At 33.8% G+C, this 23024-nt stretch overlaps 1 protein-coding gene across 1 annotated transcript; it reads right to left on the minus strand.

The window, feature by feature from the left end:
- Positions 1–451: 451 nt before the first annotated feature.
- Positions 452–5627, minus strand: LOC143916783 (sodium-independent sulfate anion transporter-like). The gene is made up of 11 exons (XM_077438032.1): positions 5302–5627; positions 4413–4608; positions 3884–4104; positions 3630–3805; positions 3377–3531; positions 3133–3294; positions 2950–3062; positions 2705–2878; positions 2467–2617; positions 2218–2394; positions 452–2135 (listed from the first exon to the last, which is right to left on the minus strand). Exons 1-11 carry the CDS (start codon positions 5503–5505, stop codon positions 1903–1905), a joined length of 1962 nt encoding a protein of 653 aa, XP_077294158.1. The 5' UTR covers positions 5506–5627; the 3' UTR covers positions 452–1902.
- Positions 5628–23024: the final 17397 nt, after the last annotated feature.

The raw sequence follows: 23024 nt of genomic DNA on the forward strand, positions 1-23024 counted from the left end.
AAACATATTCAATACTCTGTTCAATTAAATGCATTTATTTTAATCTAGTGGAATTTAGATTTAAATAAGGGTCTTGGGTGTGTGGATTTTACAACAAACGGGGGAAATTTAATGGTAAAAAAAATACAACAGTGGTATGTATGTATTTTTTTAATAATGGTAATTTTTTTTCCATTATAAAACATTGCATTTATTCGCGAAAGTAAAATATTATTATTAAAATCTTTTGATTTTATATTTAAGTAATTTATTTATTTATTTGTGGAGAAACATATTTAATAAAGTGTAATTTTAAAATAAAGTGTATATTATTTGATACCCTTTTCTACAAGAAATTACACATAATCATGCTGACAGTGTTTCTTGGATTGATACTAAATAATAATTTGAGAAAAGCTTCAAATTAATGGAGTTTGGAAAATAAAAGATATTAAAAAGTAAAATAAAAAACAGTTATGTAAGTCATTTAATTTTGACACAAGTAAATTAAATAGAGAGTACAGATCTTATAATATATGTATATATATAACGCACATCAAAAAAATTCAAAAAACACTAGAAAAGTGTAACATTTTACAAATATCGTAGACAAAATGAAGAATTATTTGGACGATGATTTCTGCAGCAAGCTCCAGTTTTATATTGGAATACAATCTTTGAAGTTCACATTTACTTGCAATAGAAATTTATTTTCAAATAAAATACCGCATAAATACAAATATATCATAAATAGGAACTCAAAATAATATCTATTGTAAATAATGTCATGCAACGTTCAATATTTGATTTGAAGTATTGTCAAATAATGTTTTTAGAGCAAATGCTGACATTTATTGCAAATCAAAAGATTTATTTTATCTGGTAAAAACCGTTTTCAACTTCAGACAGTGTAAAAAATTGGAATGGAAATAGTTAAATGAATGTGTAAATTTTTGCTTAAAATATTATGTAGATATAAATTACTAATTTATCATAAATTTAAATGCATGTGTCAAGTATGTAAAATATTTTTTAAAAACCAAATAAATTATACTATGAGAAACTCAAAAACCTCTTAAATTTAAATATTGTACTGATAATGTCTAATCATATACCTTAAAATAAAAAAAATACTATGATATTAACATTCACATAAAATACATAGTACATATACTACTAGCATCATTTTGTATAATATTATACTTCACTGGAACAAATAGTGGTAGTTTTATTTAACTTTTTTTTCAACAAGTTTTTAGGAGATGAAAATCGGAAAACTTAAAAAAGCAATTAATGAAAAATCTTTAAAAATACTCATATAACTGGGTTGCATAATTCAATTTTCGAATTAGACAGGAAATTAATGTAATTTTAAAATTACATAGTATAGTTTTTAGTAAAAAAAGGAATAATGCTAGAATGATGAAATTCTGACATTGCAAATTCAGAATATATCAATATATAATTCCTGGTCATGTTAATATTACATAATACATACATATACATTTAGATTGATAGAATATTTTTGAGTTAAAGCACTCAAAATTATTACAATTACATACATATAAAATTCACAGTCATAGCATTTTGTACACAGATAATAACATTTTAATATGCATGTACACCATAATTAAGTACTTAATTAATAATATAATACATATATTTATACATAATTCATTATTCACTGAGGCATGCGACAGTACATAGTACCGATATATAGTTCTTATTAAAAAAAATATCAATTATAATTCTGAAACATGATCAAAATTACATGCTTCCAAGAAAACCAAATACTATATGGTAAATTAATGTGCAAAAAAGCACATTTTTTGTTTTTAAAGAAGAAATACTACAGATTATATATATATGTACATAGTTTTGAATGATATGGATTTATGAACACAGTGCGATTTTTATCACATATCAATTCAATTTTTCAGTGGACGTTCGGTTTATTACAATTTTATTGTGATCCCTCTGCTCTAACAGCGGTTGAACACTTTGCTCTTCTCGATCGTGCCTATCGACAATCTTCCGAGGGGATACTATTTCCGAAAGTTCCTCGGCAATGTCCTGTAAAGATGCACGGACTTTCTCCGATGACTCTAAAGATTCTTGATTCTTTTTGTAAACTCCGTTAGATGCATTTGCATAGTCTGAAATCACAATATCAATAGGCATAACAACAACTAGACGAATTAACATTGTCGACGTAAATAAATCAGCGAAAATAGATACCATTCAACAATCTGTCCAGCTCACTCGAGCCCGTGACATATGTGAAGCTATTAATGGACGCCCCCTTAAATACATCCACAACCGTCGACCGTGGATTGTAAAATACCAGTAATTGTTTTCTCTTCGCAAAATCTTCAGCTAATGCAGCAATACCTTTAGCAGCCGTGAAATCGGCTCCTAAAATTAAACAAATTTTCATTGCAATATTATGAAACAATATACAAATCAACTTAATTTAAATTTATTTACCAAGAACATATCTACAGTCGACGATAACAGGCAAATGACAGCCTCCTTGTTTAGTGGCCGCTTTACTGACAGAAGCTCTGATGTAATCAACTCCAGGGAAATATAAACTATTTCCAGGGGTTACTAACAAATATTCCACTCCAGAATGTGACTATAAAACATAGAACAATTGAAATTTAGTAAACAAATACAAATTTATACATAAATTGCAATGCATTGAAGGCATATTGATACGTACAGTATCTTTTTCTACGTGAAGAGTCGGCCTGGCACTTGGATAAAGTAGGAACACTATATTTACAGCGACACCCAAGAGGATTCCAATTTCTACACCAACTATTAGACACAATAAGAATGTCACAAAAGTTGGCACCAAATCTTTTCGACTGGAACGCCACATTGGTTTGACCACCTGTAAAATAAAATCGGATTATATAAAGTGCATTTAAAAATAATATTAATTATAAATATATGTGTGTATACCTCATATTCAATCATGAAGATAACTGCACATATAATAACGGCGGCTAACGCAGCTTTCGGTATAAAATAAAAGTACGGTGTCAGCAAACTGAGCGCCAGTAGTACCAAAACACCTATAAAAATCAATGCTATTATAATAAAAATCTATTAATACACTATGTTTTTAAATTTATAAATAATTACCGGTGAATAATCCGCCTAAGGGTGTTCGTACTCCGCTAGCATGATTGACGGCAGATCTAGAAAACGATCCAGTAATTGGCATCGATCTAGCAAACGCTCCGAAAATGTTACACAACGAAAGAGTTAATAGTTCTTGAGTCGCATCAACACTATCGCCGCTGGCTATGAAACAATTAAAATAATTTATAAGACCTCAATGTATAACGATAATAAAAAAACGCACACAATGTATTCTCAAGCCTACCGAACGCTTTTGCTATAGCGACGTTTCCCAAGACTCCAATAACAGGCACCAGTACAATCGAAGAACCGAGCTCCGAGCACATATCGATGAAGGAATACGTTTGATTGTTCAATGTGGTATTGAACGGTGGCAGACCAAAGTCTGGCATACCTGATCTGAATGCAAAGATATCAACTGCGTTAATTAATTATCAAAAAAAGTTACTATGATAAATGAAGAAAGAACAGAAATAACATTTCAATTTTTAACTCACCGTACAGTGCCGGTCAATAAAAAAGGCGATCCACCCCACCACTTTTCAGCGAAGAATGTAAATAAAGAACAAAGAATGACGATCAAAGCATTTCTGGATGTAGACAGTAGCCATAGTGATTTTCCGATTATTCTGCCTCTTTTGGAATCATCTTTCAGCTTCAACTCTTTAAGTTTCTGCATATAAAAATAATTGTTTTATATAATATCAACAAAATAGAACGTTCCAAAAAAATATGTATTATTATATATTACCCTTAAAAGCAGGAGTATAACGATACAGCTGCATCCAAGCAAAGTATCAGCCAATCGAGTCTCGTGTATATGAAGATATACTTTTTTCATGTTGTCCAAAAAATTTTTCGAGGTGAAATTCAATCCTAATAAGCCTTTTAACTGAGATGCGGCTATTATGACTGAGGTCGCAGATGTAAAACCGACCGTTACAGGTATAGAAATGAAGTCGATTAAAACACCTGTTGAATAAAAATTTTATTAAAAATATGTAAACATTATAATGCATCCAATTCAATGTTTTTATCTCAGAACGGCGTATTTTATCTCAGTTGTATTTTTTTCCCTTAAAAACGTCTTCATAAATATACCCAATAAACACATACATACATAATTTTTACAATTATTGGAAACTCATTTTCAATGTTTATGTACATATATATTTGCTTACTATCCCCATACATCTAAAACCTGCCCAATATAATTTGTAAATAATAAAATACGCCTTCGAGAGATTCAAAAAATTGTAAATTTGAACGAAAAGGTTTACCCAAGTGTAATATTCCCATCAACAATTGTACAATGCCGGTCAGGAAACATAATAAAACGGCAAAATCAGGATTTCTATCGGTGACTTGTTGGTAAGTCATCAACGCCATAAGAGCAGTTGGACCAATCGTTATATCCTTACAGGATCCAAATATCATATAAATAAAACACCCTACAAAAGAAGAATAGAGACCATACTGAAAGCAAAAAAAAACAAAAAATATTTTTCAAAATGAGATTATGAAATGTCTGATCGAGGTAATTGTTACAAAAAATTAACAGTAAAAAAAATGAAGCACAAAGTACAACAAATAATTGCTGAATGATCTCATCATTGTTCAAATAAAATATATCAAAGTATTAATTAATTTAAAAAAAATGTATGTACATACATATGTATATAAAAACTTGATCATCAATAAATTTTATGTACTATAAAAAAAGCGTTTTTTTTATATTTTATTCCGTAAGTTTAATTAATAAAGATTATACAAATTTACGTTGCACTCGAGAGCTCTAAATTAATGAGAATCAGTCAATCATAAAATTTAATTATTTTCTCACACTCGTAAACTGAATCAAATTAAAAATCGCAAATTATTCATCCGAAAAGGTTAACAAAATATTATACATATATTAAAAAAAATACGTTTAACGACCATCGTTTATTTTCATTTGCATGCAACGAAAATTCCTTCCGAAAATTTATTAGACATTTCAGAACGATTTCATTCCAAATTTGCGTAACTTTAATTGAATCAGATTGAGGTCAAAAACGTAAAAACACAACAAAATCGCCAATCACTTTTGCAAATCGAGACGATGAATACTTTTCGATACAGTTTTGCACAAAATAAACACAACCATTATGCTTAGAATCAGATGTGTACCTGGGGCTCGAGTCCAGCGAGAGTGGCGTAGGCCAAAGCCTGGGGCATGACCGTAAGTCCCACGGTGATTCCAGCGATCATGTCGGCCACCAGCTTCTCAGTATCGTAGTTCGGAAGCCACCTCGTGATGGGAACCCGCTTTTTCACCAGCCTCTTGGCCCAGTTGTGCCTCTTGAGGCTGAAAGTGGCCGCGTTGGTTGCCATCGCGACTTCTTCTAACTTCTACCACCGGTTGTTACTACGAAAACAAAACACACGTCTGTTTACAAATCGAATTCGAGGAGCGACAACAGTGGTCCGTCGACAACGGCGTCCACGCGAGGAGTGAGAGGTTTGTTATCTGCTGCGAAGACTATGGGTTAAAATTGATCGGTCGAGAAGGAGCGGGGATGCTGAATCATAAACCGGGTATCCTTATCATGGTCAACAAACAAGTCGGAAAAAAATATTAAACGAAATGCCAGGACAAAAATATCGCCGACGGTTTTTCCCCGAATACGTTTCACGAAATTATTTTTTGTGTCGTTTTGCATAGTTGGATTACTACTTTTTAATATTGATATACTGATCGATTCTCCGAAATCGACTAATCTACACACATTAGCATATTTCAATATTTACGGATTGTTCAACTCGAGATCAATTTCACTCAGAATTGAAGCGATATCTTCATTTAATTTTATAAAAAAAAAACTTCACTATTGGGATATTTGTACTAAAAAAAAAAATATTACATTTTCCACTATACATATTCTTTGTTGAAATAATATTATATTGAAAAATTACTTGCATATTCATATTACATACATATTTTTTTATTGTTACAAATCAATATACACTCGTCATTACAGATTTGCTCCAATGCGACGGGTGTACGTTAACGAAATACAGAATACATAAACAATCAGAAATCAGAAATACAGTAATACATATACAATCAGAATATATAGCATATAACAATTCATCAGAAATAATAATCATAGAGACATCTATGGATTATTTTTAGTTTTTTTTGTGTACAATTTTATACATATAATAAATACGAAATTACAGAGATGTCTATAGAGATATCTATAGATTTCAGATTACTGTGTATAATTATTACAAATTATACACAGGCAGATTTTGTGATAACAGGAATAGATCTAACACCAATTTTCAGGAACCGTTTCAGCAATGATCAGATAAAATTGGCAAACTCTGATAGAGAAATGATCGATTTGGAGTCACAAAACCCCCAAATCTAACCAGCAGATGGCGGGGACTCGAACCTTTGACCTCAGTGGTGCTAAATATATACGCTACCACTAAGCCAAACTGCTGGCTATGTAATGTTTACGAAGTATTTAATTGGTTTTTCCTACTTTGCACCAGAAATTTCAACGTATAAAATATCATCATCATCATTTACAGCCGTTCACCGTCCACAGCCTCTACAACATTTTATTTTATTCATATACATATATAGCAGAAAAGCCTAAAAGGTAAACCCCAATGCTCTTTTCTGGCCAATTAAATATAATTATATTTCCTAACGCATGCGCGCTTTATGTGTTCATGCTTTGTTGTTTATTTTGTACTGGGTTATGTACAGTGTGGTTTTTTTTATTAGAACAGTGATGTGCGGTTGTTCTTGTGCGATATTCATGAACAACCGTCTTGTTCTCCGACGAAAGGGTCTCTTAGACTGTATTCGTTGGGGGGGGGGGGGGTGGCCTCATGTTGAGGGTTTTAAGGGTCAAATTCCTTGACCTTTAAAGCGGGCTTAGTAATATAATTATACAGTATCATAGAGAGTGGGGGTAGCATAATATTAGCAAACTCGAGATGCTTATAAACTCGAATTTGCGATAAATAAGATATCTTTTGTGTAAATCATACATATAATATACAATAATACAAAAAATAAAGAAAGAAAAAAATGTATATCCATATATGTATGTACATATTATATATTCATATACTATATTTATCTAATATATAATTTATAAAGAGACTTTGTAACTATGTATGTATGTAAGTATGTGAGGTTTGTGGGTAATATCGAAAACAAATCAAAGTTTTTATGACGATAATATTGACATCGTTGAATTTTTTTTTTCGATTCAAATAAATTTAATAAAAAAACGAATGAAAGTTTACTATTAGATAGTTTTGCCATGCTTAAGCTGTTTATATTACAAATACCGAGCTAAGCCGGGTAAAAACACTAGTTTATTATATTTATATATATATATATATATATTAAAGACGTTAGTGTTTTAAGTAAAGTAGATATAGGTAGCGATCACAGATTAGTCCGTGCCAAGATGGCCATTAATATAAATTGCGAACGTAGGAAATTAATAAAAGGATGTAGTAACTCTCCAGATTTCGCTCAACTAAGGTCTAGGAAAAAGGAATTCGAACTCGAACTTGGAAATCGATACGGGAAATTAAACCCAGAAGCAGACATCGAGGAATTGAACACTGTAATTAGTTCGGTTCTAACCTCAACAGGTAAGAAATTAGGTGGATTCAGGAAACAGATTAAATTAAGCAAAATTTCAGCGGAAACAAAAAACCTAATTAAGCATAAAAGGAATTTAGATAGGGATAATAATAAGCAAGAATACAATCTAGTAAATAAGGAAATTAAAAAGAGAATAGTCAGGGATGTCAGGGATTTTAACAGCAAGCTAATAGAAAATACCATTAAGAATAACCGTAGCCTGAAAAAGTGCAAACAGGATCTTTTCTTAGGCAAAAACCAAATGATCGCAATCAGATCAGAGAGCGGAGTAATAATTAGGAATAGAGAAGAAATCATAGACAGAGTTTACACGTTCTATGCAAAACTATACGAGAACGACAACGGCCAATTCCCCGCTCTGGAATCGACACACGGCCAAAGGGTTCCTGCAGTATTGCCTAGCGAAGTAGAGGCCGCGCTAAAAACTGCAAAGAACGGTAAAACCCCAGGGGAAGATAATATTCCCATTGACTTACTAAAATGTGGCGCCCCCCCCCTAATTAATATCTTAGCTAGGCTTTTCAGCAAATGCATCCAGAACCAAGCTATACCAGAAGGAAGGAATAACGCAACTATCATTTTAATACACAAAAAAGGCGACAAAAGCGATATCAAGAACTACCGACCCATTAGTTTACTTTCAGCGGTCTACAAGCTTTTCACGAAGGTTATTACAGAAAGGCTGAAGAATATCCTCGACGAGAACCAACCTATAGAGCAGGCAGGGTTTAGGGCAAATTTCAGCACAATGGACCACCTCCAAGTAGTTGGCGAACTAATCGAGCGCGCCAACGAATATCAACGGCCATTGTGCCTAGGTTTCGTCGATTATGAGAAAGCCTTCGATACAGTTAGTCATAATGCAGTACTTAACGCTCTACAAACACAGGGAGTGCCGGAACCCTATGTGGGACTGTTAGCTGCAATATATAAGAATGCCACAGCTTCGGTTAAAATTTTTTCAGGTACAGATAGATTTAGCATAGGAAAAGGAGTAAGACAAGGAGATACAATCTCGCCCAAGTTATTCAATGCGGTGCTTGAGGGAGTTTTCAGGAACTTGGATTGGGATACAGCCGGAGTAAGCATCAATGGTCGCTTTTTGAGTCACCTTCGGTTCGCAGACGATATAGTTTTAGTAGCTCGTGATTCAGCTGACCTACTTATCAGACTAACACAGCTGGACAGGGAAAGTAGAAAAGTAGGATTAAAAATTAACGTAGATAAGACTAAACTAATGTTCAATAGTTATTGCATGCCTGATAGCATCCCCTTAGATAAACCAGTAGAAGTAGTAAATAATTATTTATATTTAGGTCAAATAATTGACATGTCTGGTAGTAAAAATGAAGAGATAAAGAGACGTATGAAATTAGGATGGAGTGCATTTGGACGGATGAATGCTGTTTTTAAATCAAAAATGCCACTCTGCCTGAAGAAAAGGATCTTTGATCAATGCGTTTTGCCAGTGATGACGTATGGATGTGAAACTTGGACACTGAACGCCAAGATGCAAAATAAAATCCAATGCACTCAAAGAAGTATGGAACGCTGTATGCTTGGCATAACGAGGAAAGACAGGAAGCGGAACACGTGGGTGAGAAATATGACAAGGGTAGTGGACATAGTGGATAGAGTGAAGAGATTGAAATGGAAATGGGCGGGTCACGTAGCTAGGAGGAAGGACGAAAGGTGGACAAAAGAAGTGCTTGAATGGTACCCGAGAGAAGGCAAAAGAGTAAAAGGAAGACCGCAAGGAAGATGGGTGAACGAAATTAGGAAAGTGTGCGGAATGAGATGGATGAGTGTTGCGCAAAACAGAGACGAGTGGAAGCGTGTTGGAGAGGCCTTCATCCAGCAGTGGATGGCGAATGGCTGTAAATGATGATGATGATATATATATATATATATATATATATATATATATATATATATATATATATATATATATATATATATATATATATATATATATATATATATATATATATATATATATTAATCACTTTAATTATTTATTAACCATTACATATTAATGGTCAAACTTAATAATTTTTAGTAATAATTTACGTATTTTTGCACTAGAAACTTCAACGTATAAAATATCATCAACATCATCATCATCATTTACTCTATTTGCGCCTCTATATTGCGCAATTCTCATCCATATCACTCTATACATTTTTCCAATTTCATCTACACATCTCCCGTTGCCTTCCTTGCACCCTTTTACAATCCAATCACTTCTTTCATCCATTCTTTTAACTATATGACCCGACCATTGCCCTTTCAATCTAGTTATTCTCTCCATTATATCAAATACCCTTGTCATCCACATATTCCGTTTTCTATTTCTCCTAGTTTTGCCGAGCGTTTCACACTTCATTGCAGCATCCTGGCTTTCAATGCCTAAGTTTCACACCCATACGTCATTAATAATGACACGTTGATCGAAGACTTTTTTTTAAGCGTATAAAATATGCACATAAAAAAATTTAGATGTAGACATTTAAGTTGGATATTTTCTTTTTGTTTTTTTTTTATTAGTCTTACGAAACATTAAATTGAATATATTTTTTCAGAACCCGACATAAGCACGAGAGACAAAAGCGCCCCGACATAACCAAGAGATGTCAAAATCGCGCGCCCACGAAAACACCCCATCAAAAAGCGCTCAGCGACAAAACCGCGCCAGAATATATGAAAATAAAAAACCTTGTAAAATTAAATGTGTAAATAAAATAAAGGTATAAATTGCGGTTTTGACGCTTCGCAGTTATGTCGGGGAGGTTTCGTCGGGGCGCTTTCGTACCGAGCCGTTTTGACTGGACATAATTTTTTAAGATGATGATAATCATGACTAATTCTAAAAAATACTCACAATTCCCATAAAGAGAAAAGCAAAATGATCAACTATGTAGCTTGATATCTCGCCATAATACCGGATTGATACGACCCGAGTGCACTCAGACAGAGTCCGCTAATTCAACTAACTCGGACGTTGCCACGTTTCAAGTAGCGTCCGAGTGAGTCGGTCTGAGTGCACTCGTATCGTACCAATCCGATATAACCTATAGTATATCGGCAGAATCATATTTGATTGAAAAATTATATGTTATGATTTAATGCTAACCTATTGATTTTGCTTTACCAATATAAGAAACATTCCTTTTATTTTTCAAATTAAACCTACGATTTCCACCTACAATTTACGTCACGACTTCCACGTTGGCGTAACGCGAATGAATTGCAATTGAATAATAAATTAAAATTTGCATATCGCTTTACTTAAGCGATGACTTTATTCAAATCAACTTTCAAATTGATAAGTTGTGAAACATTTATTTATTTTTATTTATACTGGGAAGGCCTAACTGGTAACCCTAATGCGCCTTCCTGGCCAGCAAAATTTTACATTTGTTATTATTATACAAAGTAAATATACATAAATCAACATCCACAGAGACATCTATGGTCAAATTTGTAAATTTGCAGCATTTTATACAATTCAGCGAAATTCTAGATGGCTGAAAAGTCGAGATTTGCGAGAGAATGAGTAAGGTTGCTAATTTATTGGAACCGTTTCAATGAAAATCAGATAAATTGGCAAACTTTGATAGGAAACGATCGACCTGGAGTGACAAATCCAAGGTCTGGCCAGCAGAAACCAGTGAGATTTGAACCCGTGACCACTTTGTTCAAATAATTATATGCTAGTCTAATTCACTTTGTTCAAATAATTATATACTAGTCTGAGTAGTGAGCGGACCCTAAGCGCGCCGTTCATTGTTCAATTGTTGTAAATGCTTTGTTAAAGGTTCGTCGAACCTTTTTTTTTGTACTCTAGATTTGTAAATAGAGCCAAACCACCCAGATTCCTGGAAAAAGCACGCTCTCTATCCGCAGTCTAGTAATAAGATGTATGTATGTATGTATATAAGATGCTGAAAAATCATTCATTCACAAAAAAAATAGATGAATTGAAAATATCAACAACACAGATTAACCAAGCGGCAAAAAGCTTATAATAGAACCGCCAGAGACGTACACACAAAAGAAAGGACGGACATATCCGTTAAAAATAGAGATCCAAACGCTCAAAGTTGACGTCAATTTGACCGTCTTAGTTAATGATCTTGGCTTAACCTTTTGAGCGCCACGAATCGTTTACCGTGTGAATTTTCCTCGTGACCACGGCGACATCGCATACAAACTGGAATCGGATTCCATCGCTGATCTCTTGCGTCACAATCCACAAATTCGCCAATCACCATCCAACCAACGGCTGCGAGAGATTTCGCACTGACGCCAACACTGGGCCGAGCACGCAAAAACCAATAAGTGGTTTCTTTTTTTATGAAGTTTTTATTTTTTGGTCGTTAAAAAGTTTACGAGTTGGAGCATCAGCCATCAATTACGCTGCAGTTTATAATTAAAATAAAACTGAATTACACACACAAGAAACTCTGACTCATCCATCATGTTTTCTTGTGTTTGTACCTTGGGTATGGGCGAGTTAGAGTGAAGTTCATTTACGATAATAAAATTCAATATTTTGCACAACAGATGATTCATAGACTTATATATAATAATAAGCCTATTTCTACACTTCATCTACTGCTGAAAGGTATCATACGAAATTAATCGCAACTCTAAAATGAATTCCTAATTGCATTATATATTTAAATGTAGCTTAATCGCTTGAGGAATATTGATTATATAATATTGGCAACGGTCACATCAGGTGCACTGACCGTCCTCACGGCCTTAACAACTACACCACTGTTGACTAAGCATACATATGTAGGTAGCTATATGTAGCTACAGGTAGTTCGAATTCTACAACGGTGATTGTGTACGTATAAATATGTACATACGAAACTATTTTTTATGCATGTTTTTACTTCCTTTTCGAATTTGGATAAATATTCTATCGACTACTTCACGGTTGAAAAAAATAATTTAAAGTGCATTCATATCCGTTCAAGTTCAAACAAATGTTAAAAATGTGCACATTTTGTTACATCTTACGAATTTAATTTATAACAGGAAATAGAAGTACGTGTATATGTAAATACATACATATATACGCAAGGGTCTCTTTTTAAGTAAAAATATATTTTAAATTTTAAATTCGTAATAGTTTAATGAATCTATGTATATATTTGGATAGTGGATCAACCTTAAATTTGAAAAATGATATATGTGAGCATTCATTGCCCCAAGATTTTAATTTTTACCCAAATAAGGGTATTTATTACAGTTCCAAGACCTCTGATATTTTATAATAAATGCATTTCAAGCCGATTGGCACTCGTGAAAAATCAGCCGACTCTGATGCCTTTTTATTATTTACTTTAATTAATATATCACAGTATGCGTCAACTAGAGTCTCCAATTTTAGTGAAGTAAATCCACGAACTTTAACGAAATTTAAATTTAATAATTCCTTTATAAAAATCATGAATTTAAATGCTTATACATAAATAAAATCGTTGAATTGTACGTATTTTGATGTGTTGCGGCCAAAACCCATTGTTTCCTCCATCTCATACTTTTTTTATTCTCATTGACTTGTGTATTTATTTGTGTATAAAATTTATACACATATACTATTAATGTACTCACTTTTTATTTATACCTATTTAATTTCTGAGTCGGAGTCGAATCATAAAATAAAGTCGGAGTCGGTAAATTTTGAAATTTTATAAAACATCTCAATCCAAAACCAGAACCAATTTTTTATTTTCTCAAAAAAATTTTGGACTTGCTCTATATTTCGAAAAGAAAAAAATGGCAAAGTTTGAAAACGATCGGATAGGAACCCAAACTTCGTCACACGACCACATCGTTTGCAAGCTAAGAAGACGTTAGTAAAAAATAATAAATACATACAATTTAAGCTTTTTAAAAATAAATAATATGGTTTATGTGAGATAGTGTGAAAAAAGGAACTGTTATTACGAGAGGTAAGCGCGACTCGGTGCTATTGGGAACAAAAATGGGTTTACCATTGTCAATTACAATTAAATACAAAGCTAGAGAGTTAAACTAAGTTAAACTTATAACTAGACTGCGGATAGACACCGTGCTTTTTCCAGGAATCAGGGTGGTTTGGTTCTATGTATTTACAAAGCTAGAGTACAAAAAAAAAGGTTGGGCGAACCTTTTACAACAATTGAACAATAGCATTTACAACAATTGAACAACAAACGGCGCGCTGTGGATTCGGCCACTACTTATAACTAGTCACCGGACCCAGAAGGTGCCGCATATTGTTCAAAGGTTGTAAATGCATTTTTAAAGGTTTGCCGAACCTTTTTTACAAAGGATTTACAACAATGGAACAATGGATAGCACTGTGAATATCCTACCTCTACTTATAACTATAACTTATAACTGTTCAACTATGCAACATGTGAAGATAAATAGGGGCGTCATCACGTCGATCCAACAGATGATTCCGATGTAATTTTTGATGATTCCTTTAGCTTTATGTTAGAGACATTTGCCTACTTCAATGAGAGCTAACCTCCGTATCTCGATAAAATATCAAAGCGATCGGAAGTGTGGAGGTGGTTCAAAATCAGCTCACAAATTTCGGACGGTTGGGAACTAACCAAGTGAAACTAATAAAAATCTTGTAAAAAAACCATTGCTTTATTAAAATATCAGCATAATTCATAACATTATAATTTCAATTGAAATTATTGTACAAAAATTGTAAGCATCAGTCAGTTGTCTCAACCCTGCTTCATCATGATTTTTATTTCACGTCAAATCGTACGTAAATTGATTTTATCTAAATCTTAATTTTCAACATACATATGTACATAATCAATGTCGAAATGTACCAAATAAAAAAAAAAACAATGGGATTTTTGACCGGCAACTTTTGGGTCACGGTCTTCCATGGAAACCTTGCAATCGCAAACGAAACGTATTTTAAATTCGAAAAATGAATATTCCGAAAAAAACCCGACATAAAATCTGCACAATTCTCACCTTTTACAGACTCGAACCAAAAAGAATTAAAGCCTGCCAAAAGCATTCGAGACGTCCCCCCCATTCGCATAATATTTATGAATTACATATGTACATACATTAGCATACATAAACGCGAATGAATCATACGAGCGATAATAAAAAAAAATTGAAAAAATGCGATTCCGGTTTATGATAAGCCACATTTAAATGTAGCACATGCAGAAAACGAGTCTGAGAATGTTTACAATATTAGAACAACACAAAAACATTGAACCTGTATCGAAACAGTTACATACCACTTACATACATACATTCATATTGGGAATGATTTTCATATCAGAACATATGTATAGAATATATGGAGATATTTCTTACTAAAAACGAGTCGAACGTATTGTGCAGATTTCTCCAGCGATGTTGCTATACTTGGTCGATTAGATTCTTCAGCTTGTTTTGCAACAGCAGACGGCTCGGTATTATTAAGCGGCGCCAACCAGTACTACTTCATATTATACTACTACTAATATATACCATTAGCAGTTAGTATTCTATACAACAAACACACACACACACAAATCACTGAGCATCTTCGCCAAATTGAAAATAATATAGTGTGTCAAAGTACTACGAGGAAAATTTCCGCGGTCGTGTCGGAAAATCGGGAGAAAAAAATGTCTCGACTACGACCGACTATCCACGTGTGTGATGAGAGTGAATGAACTGCACTTGATATCAGTTCAAAGAAGTCGACACGATTTATTGGTTCAATTGCCCGAGTGCAATACGGAACAATGCCGCCATTCAATGTGGAATTGTCATAAGAATTGTTTGACAGTCATAATAGCGGTCGGCATTCCTTGCAAACATAACAAAGAAAGTCTAGATATTAAATCTGACAGCTGCATTTGCACTCTGCCTTTTGGAAAATCGATTAGTACACATTTTCCCAATCGTCGAATAGAACCGATATATCGAAAGAATTTAACCATTTGGTCATCCTCGACTATCTCAGCAATAACAGTATGTATGTATACATATATATTGATTGCGATGATGCCGACGATGATGATGGCATTTATACGTAGCGTGTTTTGGATTTGTATGAAAGTCCACCAGCCAATGAGGGCGACTTTCAGCTTACTAAAGGTGGCCATTCACGAAGATATATATATATGTTTGCAAAGAACGAATCTATAGTCATTTGTCTGTCGTGAAAGTTTCATAGCGTGGCATTAATAACACTGGGAAAATATTTTAGAATATTTTTGGTATTAAATTTGTTGTTCCGCCGATTTGGCGATCATAATAATTTTGCAGAGCCGCTGAAGGTGCCTACTTTTGATACCTTATTTTATTAATTCAACAAACTACTGAATAAAATTTGATGTACGCGCATAGCGAAGTTTTACAAAGTATGGAGTCAAAAATCAATTGAAAAGCGTCAAAGTTTTACGAAACGGAATACGACAAGTGAGGAGTATGACAAGGTGGATATATTATAGCTGAGAGAGTAAAGAAATTAAAACGCTGAGGGCGAAAACACACAAAAACACAGGTTGGGCGGCACCCAGGGGCGCAAATAAGTTAGGGTGCCGCTCGATGCGCCATAGGCGCTTTAAAATTTAAGATTAGAGCACCAAAAGCCCTACAAAATTTTAGATTAGAGCGCCAAAGGCGCCTCTACTTTCTAAATTCAAACATTTGTACTCGGCAAATTCCATTAATTGGGTGAAGGCGCATTTCTTTTTGTATTATAATTAACATTTTACTGTGGTAGCCACAATTTAAATATTGTGCTATTATACGACGCTGCGAAATTTTCTAATTGATTACGTGCAATTATATTCCTAAAAAAAATATCTTAGATTCGAACAGTTAAACGAATATTTAAAGATATGGGGTTTTTGTATTTTGTAAACAATCTACTGGCAAGAGCCGATCTTCAAATTAAGCTAACCGCGTATTCAAAATCTGGTATTATTAGCAATGAACCTATCAATTTAAAAGCCTTTCTTTCAAATAAAGGTCGTGGTAAAATTCCACTCATTCTATTAAATTTTATAAAACAGCATAATTTACAGGAATTATATCCAAATATTTGGGTTGCTATGTTTTGCTGACATGACCTGATACTGTAGCAACTTATTATACTGTATTATACTCGTGAAGATAGGCAAAGGACGGTGCTAAATGGGTTCCTATTGTCAATTTCTAATGTTAACCTTTAGAGAGCAACAAAAAAAGGTTAACAGTAGAAATTGACAATAGAAACCCATTTTAGCACACTCATCCGCCCAACTCTCATCAGGTCCCAAGCCCGGAAAAAGGACGATGGTAAACCATTTTTTATAATTTTTTTCTAAGGGTGTTTAGAAAAAATTGCCCGAGGGCGCCATTTGGTGTAAGACCGGCACTGATGTAATACATACATACATAGTATGTCCGACTCGCTCAGGTGTACATATTATGTACATATATATACATACGAATAATAAATGTACAAATTGCGTGCACAAAATAATCGCTATGCAGAAAAAAATCATAATATTTACGTTGTACGGGTAATTGATACAATGGCGGTCAATGAAACGTTACCGACGATGGCAAAATTACTTACCTTGACGTCAAATTGTAGGTAACCAACCAAATTGTACCAACACATCCTATCCCCATATTTTATTCGTTTGTCTAAGTATGCATTATTACGAAGAAATTCTTTTTAAATGATATTAAAAGGTTTTTCTGTACGAGAACCTTTAGTGAATGGCTACTGATTCTAGGACTCTCTGGTTGCATCCTTGGCAACACCAAAAACATACATTTATGTCACAGTGAACTATCGGTATACATATGTAGATATTATATTACACGAAAAAAGTGTATATGCGAAGGTTGTCTTGTGTCTGATTCGATCGGGAAACTCGATCAACTTTTCATTTAACAAAAATAAATAAATTAAGACATTTCCGAAAATAGTATAATAAGATTTCAGTATGATAAGAAACGAGAAAATTTTTTTGAAAGATGTCGATTGGGACAGATGAATCTTGTAGGTAAACAATTATGCCAGTATTATGAGCATGATGTGCATATTCGTGGAGACATGATAAGGTTCAAATCATGAGAACGAACACTGACATCCTGTGATAACAAACCGCATATTTTCTAATAAAAATACATACATATGTTCATTTAATAATTGAACGCAGCTTTATCCAACGGAACTAATCCACACGGGTATTTTAACAATATGTTATGTATTACATGAATCCAATGGAGTGCATTTGGGCGAATGAACGCCGTTTTACTTATTAAATAAAAAGAATGCCACTTTGGCTTCTTCAGAAAAATATCTTCGATCAACGTGTTTTGTCAGCGATGACGTATGGATGTTAAACTTAGACGTTGAACGCAAAAATGTTACAAAAGTCCAATACATTCAAAGAAGTATGCAACGCTGTACGCTCGGCATAACGAAGAGAGGTAGGAAGCGGAATACGTGGGTGAGAAGTATGAAAAGAGTAGTTAATATGGTAGATAGAGTGAAAAGATTGAAATGGTAATGGGTGGGTCACATGGCTAGAAGAATGGACAAAAGAAGTGCTGAAATAGTACCCAAGATAATGAAAAAGGGTGAAAGAAAGGCCGCAAGGAAGAAGGGTACACGAAATCAGAAAAAAAAAAGTAGGGTGAGATGGATGATATAGTGAAAATATTGAAACTGCAATGGGCGGGTTATGTAGCTAGAGAATGTACGAAAGGTGGATAAAAGAAGTGTCTAGAATGGTACCCGAGATAATGTTAAAGGGTGAAAGGAAGACCGCAAGGAAGATGGGTAGACGAAATTAGCAAAATGTAGGGGGTGAGATGGATGAGAGATGCGCAAAATAGAGACGTGTTGTAGAAGCCTTATCAAGTATTGGATGGAAAATGGCTGTAAATGTTCATGATGATGATATAAACACAAACTTGAAATTTAGTAATACTCAAGAATTTCAAAATATTTTTTTTTGTCTGGTACTTTTTGTCTATCACAGTGTACATTATATTATTTCGTTAATTTTTGTTGTCATATAACGTACGAGAATTATTAGATACATGGTATGCACACCACATAATATATAGATCCAGGTATGCCATGTTTACCATCGGTTTTTTTTTTTGTATGAAAAGTTAATTAGACAACATGCTATATTTTCGACAAAAAACTTCAGAAAAATGCAAAAATATATTTTTAATGTACTAAATGAAAAAAATTCCACAAAAAATAAAAAGTCAGGCTTGTGGAGATTAATATGCTTAATATTATTAAATTGGTTAGTTTTAGCTAACTAATCACGTGGATTAGTTCCATTAAGAGCACCTACATTATTATGTACGTCCAAACAGTACAATTACTACGTCTAATTTTTTTTTTATACAACGATCGAATACAATATATAAATTATATATAAGTAAATACATATATGAGCCGCTATATTTGAAAGTGGCGGAAGTCCAATTTCCAGTTCCAAAAACACTATTTCTGTTTTACTTAATTCACAAATTGTTATCACTTCTTTTCGATATGTCCAGAATCTCGGAAAAGCAAAATAAACGTATTACAGGCCACCTATGTATGTATATTATTAAACGAAAAATATTATATATTTTATGTTCTGCGAAATATTTCTCGAAATGAATAAAAGTCAACTTTTGCCACTTTCAAATATAACGGATCATATACAGAATATACATACATATAAATAAAATCACATGATGTAGATTTTCTGTACAACTACGTCTAACTAATGGGATAAAAAAATATTTTGATCAAAAGAAAAATTGAACACTGAAAAACAATATAATTTCAAAGTGGAAGATATGTAAAACGTTTTTCCTGTTTGTGCTGATATGAATTCAAATATAAAATAAACATTAAAACAAAACTGCATTTCTACAAAAGGCAATAAATAAAATAAAAATAGAAACTTATATTATTCACGAACGAAAATATTATAGTTTAACGAGAAATCATGTGATCAAAGTCATTTCAATACTAAATAACCCGAATGATAATTTAACGACATAGAAATATCGCCACCAAATAATAAAAACCGAAATTTCGAAGATACATACATATATGTATGTATATGTACGATCAAAAGCAAGGTAAAACAAACAGACAGTACAATATTACGTCATGCCCGACAAAAATGTAATCATTCACAGATAAAAAAAAATTTACATGTCAATCGAACGTTAATTTATGCGCAAGCACTATAGCCCTTTAACTCGAAAATAAACACAAAAATGAACGCGGAAAAGGAAACATAAATTTTAAGTTCCATTCCTTAGCATATACATAATAGGTACATTACATAAATGCGTAGTAGCAACTCAATTGCCAAAAATATTATAGTAAGACCGTATTATTAATCTAAAAAAAAAAACAAGACACATTGAAAACACACTGGACGGTACGTGGTATGTGTTTTCTTTTATGTAGATACTTTTAAACATGCCAAAAAAACGCGGCATCCCTAGCCCATATACACGGTACACAGTCTCAAAAATGACCCCCTGGAGTGTTTTCGACAGTGATCGATTGCTCGACAGTGATCGATTTTATTCATTTTTATTTTTATTATATACATATATACCAGGAAGACCTAACAGGTAAACCCCAATGCGCCCTCCTGCCCAATTACAAACAATTTAGCGTTTTTATTACACGAGTCACTGAATTTTGAGACACCGAAAAACTGGAAATTAACGAGACATCTATGAATTTTAAACCTGTCGATAAATTTTATTGTACATTAATCGTAGTCAAATAGTGTTGACATAGTAGGTAAGATGGTTTTAGCCAATTTAATTCAGGAACCGTTCCAAAAATGAAATCAGAAAAATTGGCAAACTCTGATAGGAAACGATCGACCTGTAGTCACAAATACCCAAGTCTGACCAGCAGCATTACATATATACTCAGAATAAATTATTTTCAATCGAGGTCAACTCACGGGATCGAACCCGGCGCCTCTCGGTGCTAGGCAAAAGCCCAACCACCGAGCCATGCTGCTGGCTGAACATAACGATAACGGTGAATCCCATATTTGAAGAAATGTAGGAGAAACACATGCACTCTGCACGTGCAACTGCACCCGAATTCGGTTTGGGGAACACCCACTGTCACAACGGTAAACGGACTATTAGTCATTTGTGAACCAGTCACAGAACAACCGGTCACTCTAGATCGGTCACACGTGATCACCCGTCACACTAAAACTGGTCACGAGAAAACTGGTCACACCCGAAAATTAGTCACGAAAAAACTGGTCACACCCAAAAATTCGAACAATTTTTAATTTTTGGGTGTGACCAGTTTTTTCGTGACCAATTTTCGGGTGTTACCAGTTTTCTCGTGACCAGTTTTAGTGTGACGGGTGATCACGTGTGACCGATCTAGAGCGACCGGTTGTCCTGTGACCGGTTCACATTTGACTAGTAATCACCGAACCGTCACAACGGGGAGCCGAGGACATGACGTTCCGTACCACTCAGTGTGTACTCGCCCATACTACACAAGTCCCTTCAACAGAGTATTGTTTGAATATATTTCGCGTTGCTTAGTAGTCACAAGTGAAATAGTGCATTATTATTTTACGATGTGTAAAATATTATACGGCGAAAGAGGACACTTACGGCATCGGTCACGTGATGTTTTCATTTCGCCTCAAACATTAAAAACAACAATAAAATACAATACATAATCGAAGGCACGCCGAGAGAGTCACGTGAAAAGTCTACATACATACATACGTGTGTCTTCTTGTACGAGCTTTAAATTTAAATTGCCACAGACACTCTGAGCTTTTTTGCACTCACCTTCGCCAAAGTGCAAATCATCCTCGTGCGCAATTACAGTGCCCAGTCGGTGGGTAAAATGATGGACAAATGTGAAATCATTCAATTACGCTGGCAGGCCGTAGTGTATTATGGTTACAAAAACGAATAATACGTTACGACTAGAACATGTGATGATGGGCTACATATTGTACACTTAGGCACATTGTACTTATACATATGTATATGCACGCAGAAATGATCACATTGAATAAAATAAAACTTAAGAGTGCGTCAAGTATAATGCAAATACTGGGAAGGATGAGCGAACAAGTCGATATAAAAATGAAAATAATAAAAAATAAACATTGTGGGAGGGAAAATTCGTCACGTGCTCGATGACTAATACAATACAACAACACCGAAAGCAATATTATATGATTTTTTTTGTTTTAATATTTGAATATATACACATTAATTATTGCCACTTCGTACTATAAAAAAAAATACTGTCAGTTGATGAGAAATACACGTATCCATACACAAGCAGAGAAGTAAGCACGACATCGGACGATTTTAATATTAAATCAGCAGAATAGACTAGTGTAAGACTAGCATATAATGCTTTGAAGAAAATAGTCTCTAATAGTTTTCTGCTGGCCAGACCTCGGATTTGTGACTCCAGGTCGATCGTTTCCTATCAAAGTTTGCCAATTTATCTGATTTTCATTGAAACGGTTCCAACAAATTGTCAACCTTACCCATTTTTTCGCAAATCTTGAGTTTTCAGTAATGTCGAATTTAGCTGAATTATATAAAATGCCGTAAATTTATAAATTTGACCATAGATGTCTCTGTGGATGTTTGTATTAACTTTGTGTAATACTAATAATACTTGTATCAAATTTACAATGTTCCTGACCAGGAAGGCGCATTGTGCTTACCTGTTAGGCCGTCCTGGTATAAATTAAAAATAAATAAAGTAGTTAATATTAATGAAGAATTTAAGTCTATTCATACTGTTCAGTACTGCAAGTAGTCTACGTAAAAATACTTCTATTTATACTATACAGCAGTGCACGTTTCGGCACGTTCAGACTTGTTTTGGCCGAGTGCAAGACAAAATCGGCTTACATACACATTACAATCACGTTGTTCGTGAATATTTCAACAGTGGCCGAAGAAAACCGGTTTTGCTTGAAACATTACGGTGCCATGTACTGCTGTATAATATGGATAGCTATCGTAGGCTACTGCTGTTAAGTCTACGCCATGTACACATTATAGAACATAAATAGAATCAGAACCAGCAGCATAGATCAATGATTAGCATATAGCATGCTTTCAACTGTGTCGTCACGGGTTCTATCCTGTATGCTGCTGGCCAGACCTTGGATAT

The sequence above is a fragment of the Arctopsyche grandis genome, chromosome 9 (genome assembly GCF_051622035.1).
Source record: "Arctopsyche grandis isolate Sample6627 chromosome 9, ASM5162203v2, whole genome shotgun sequence".
NCBI lineage: Eukaryota > Metazoa > Arthropoda > Insecta > Trichoptera > Hydropsychidae > Arctopsyche > Arctopsyche grandis.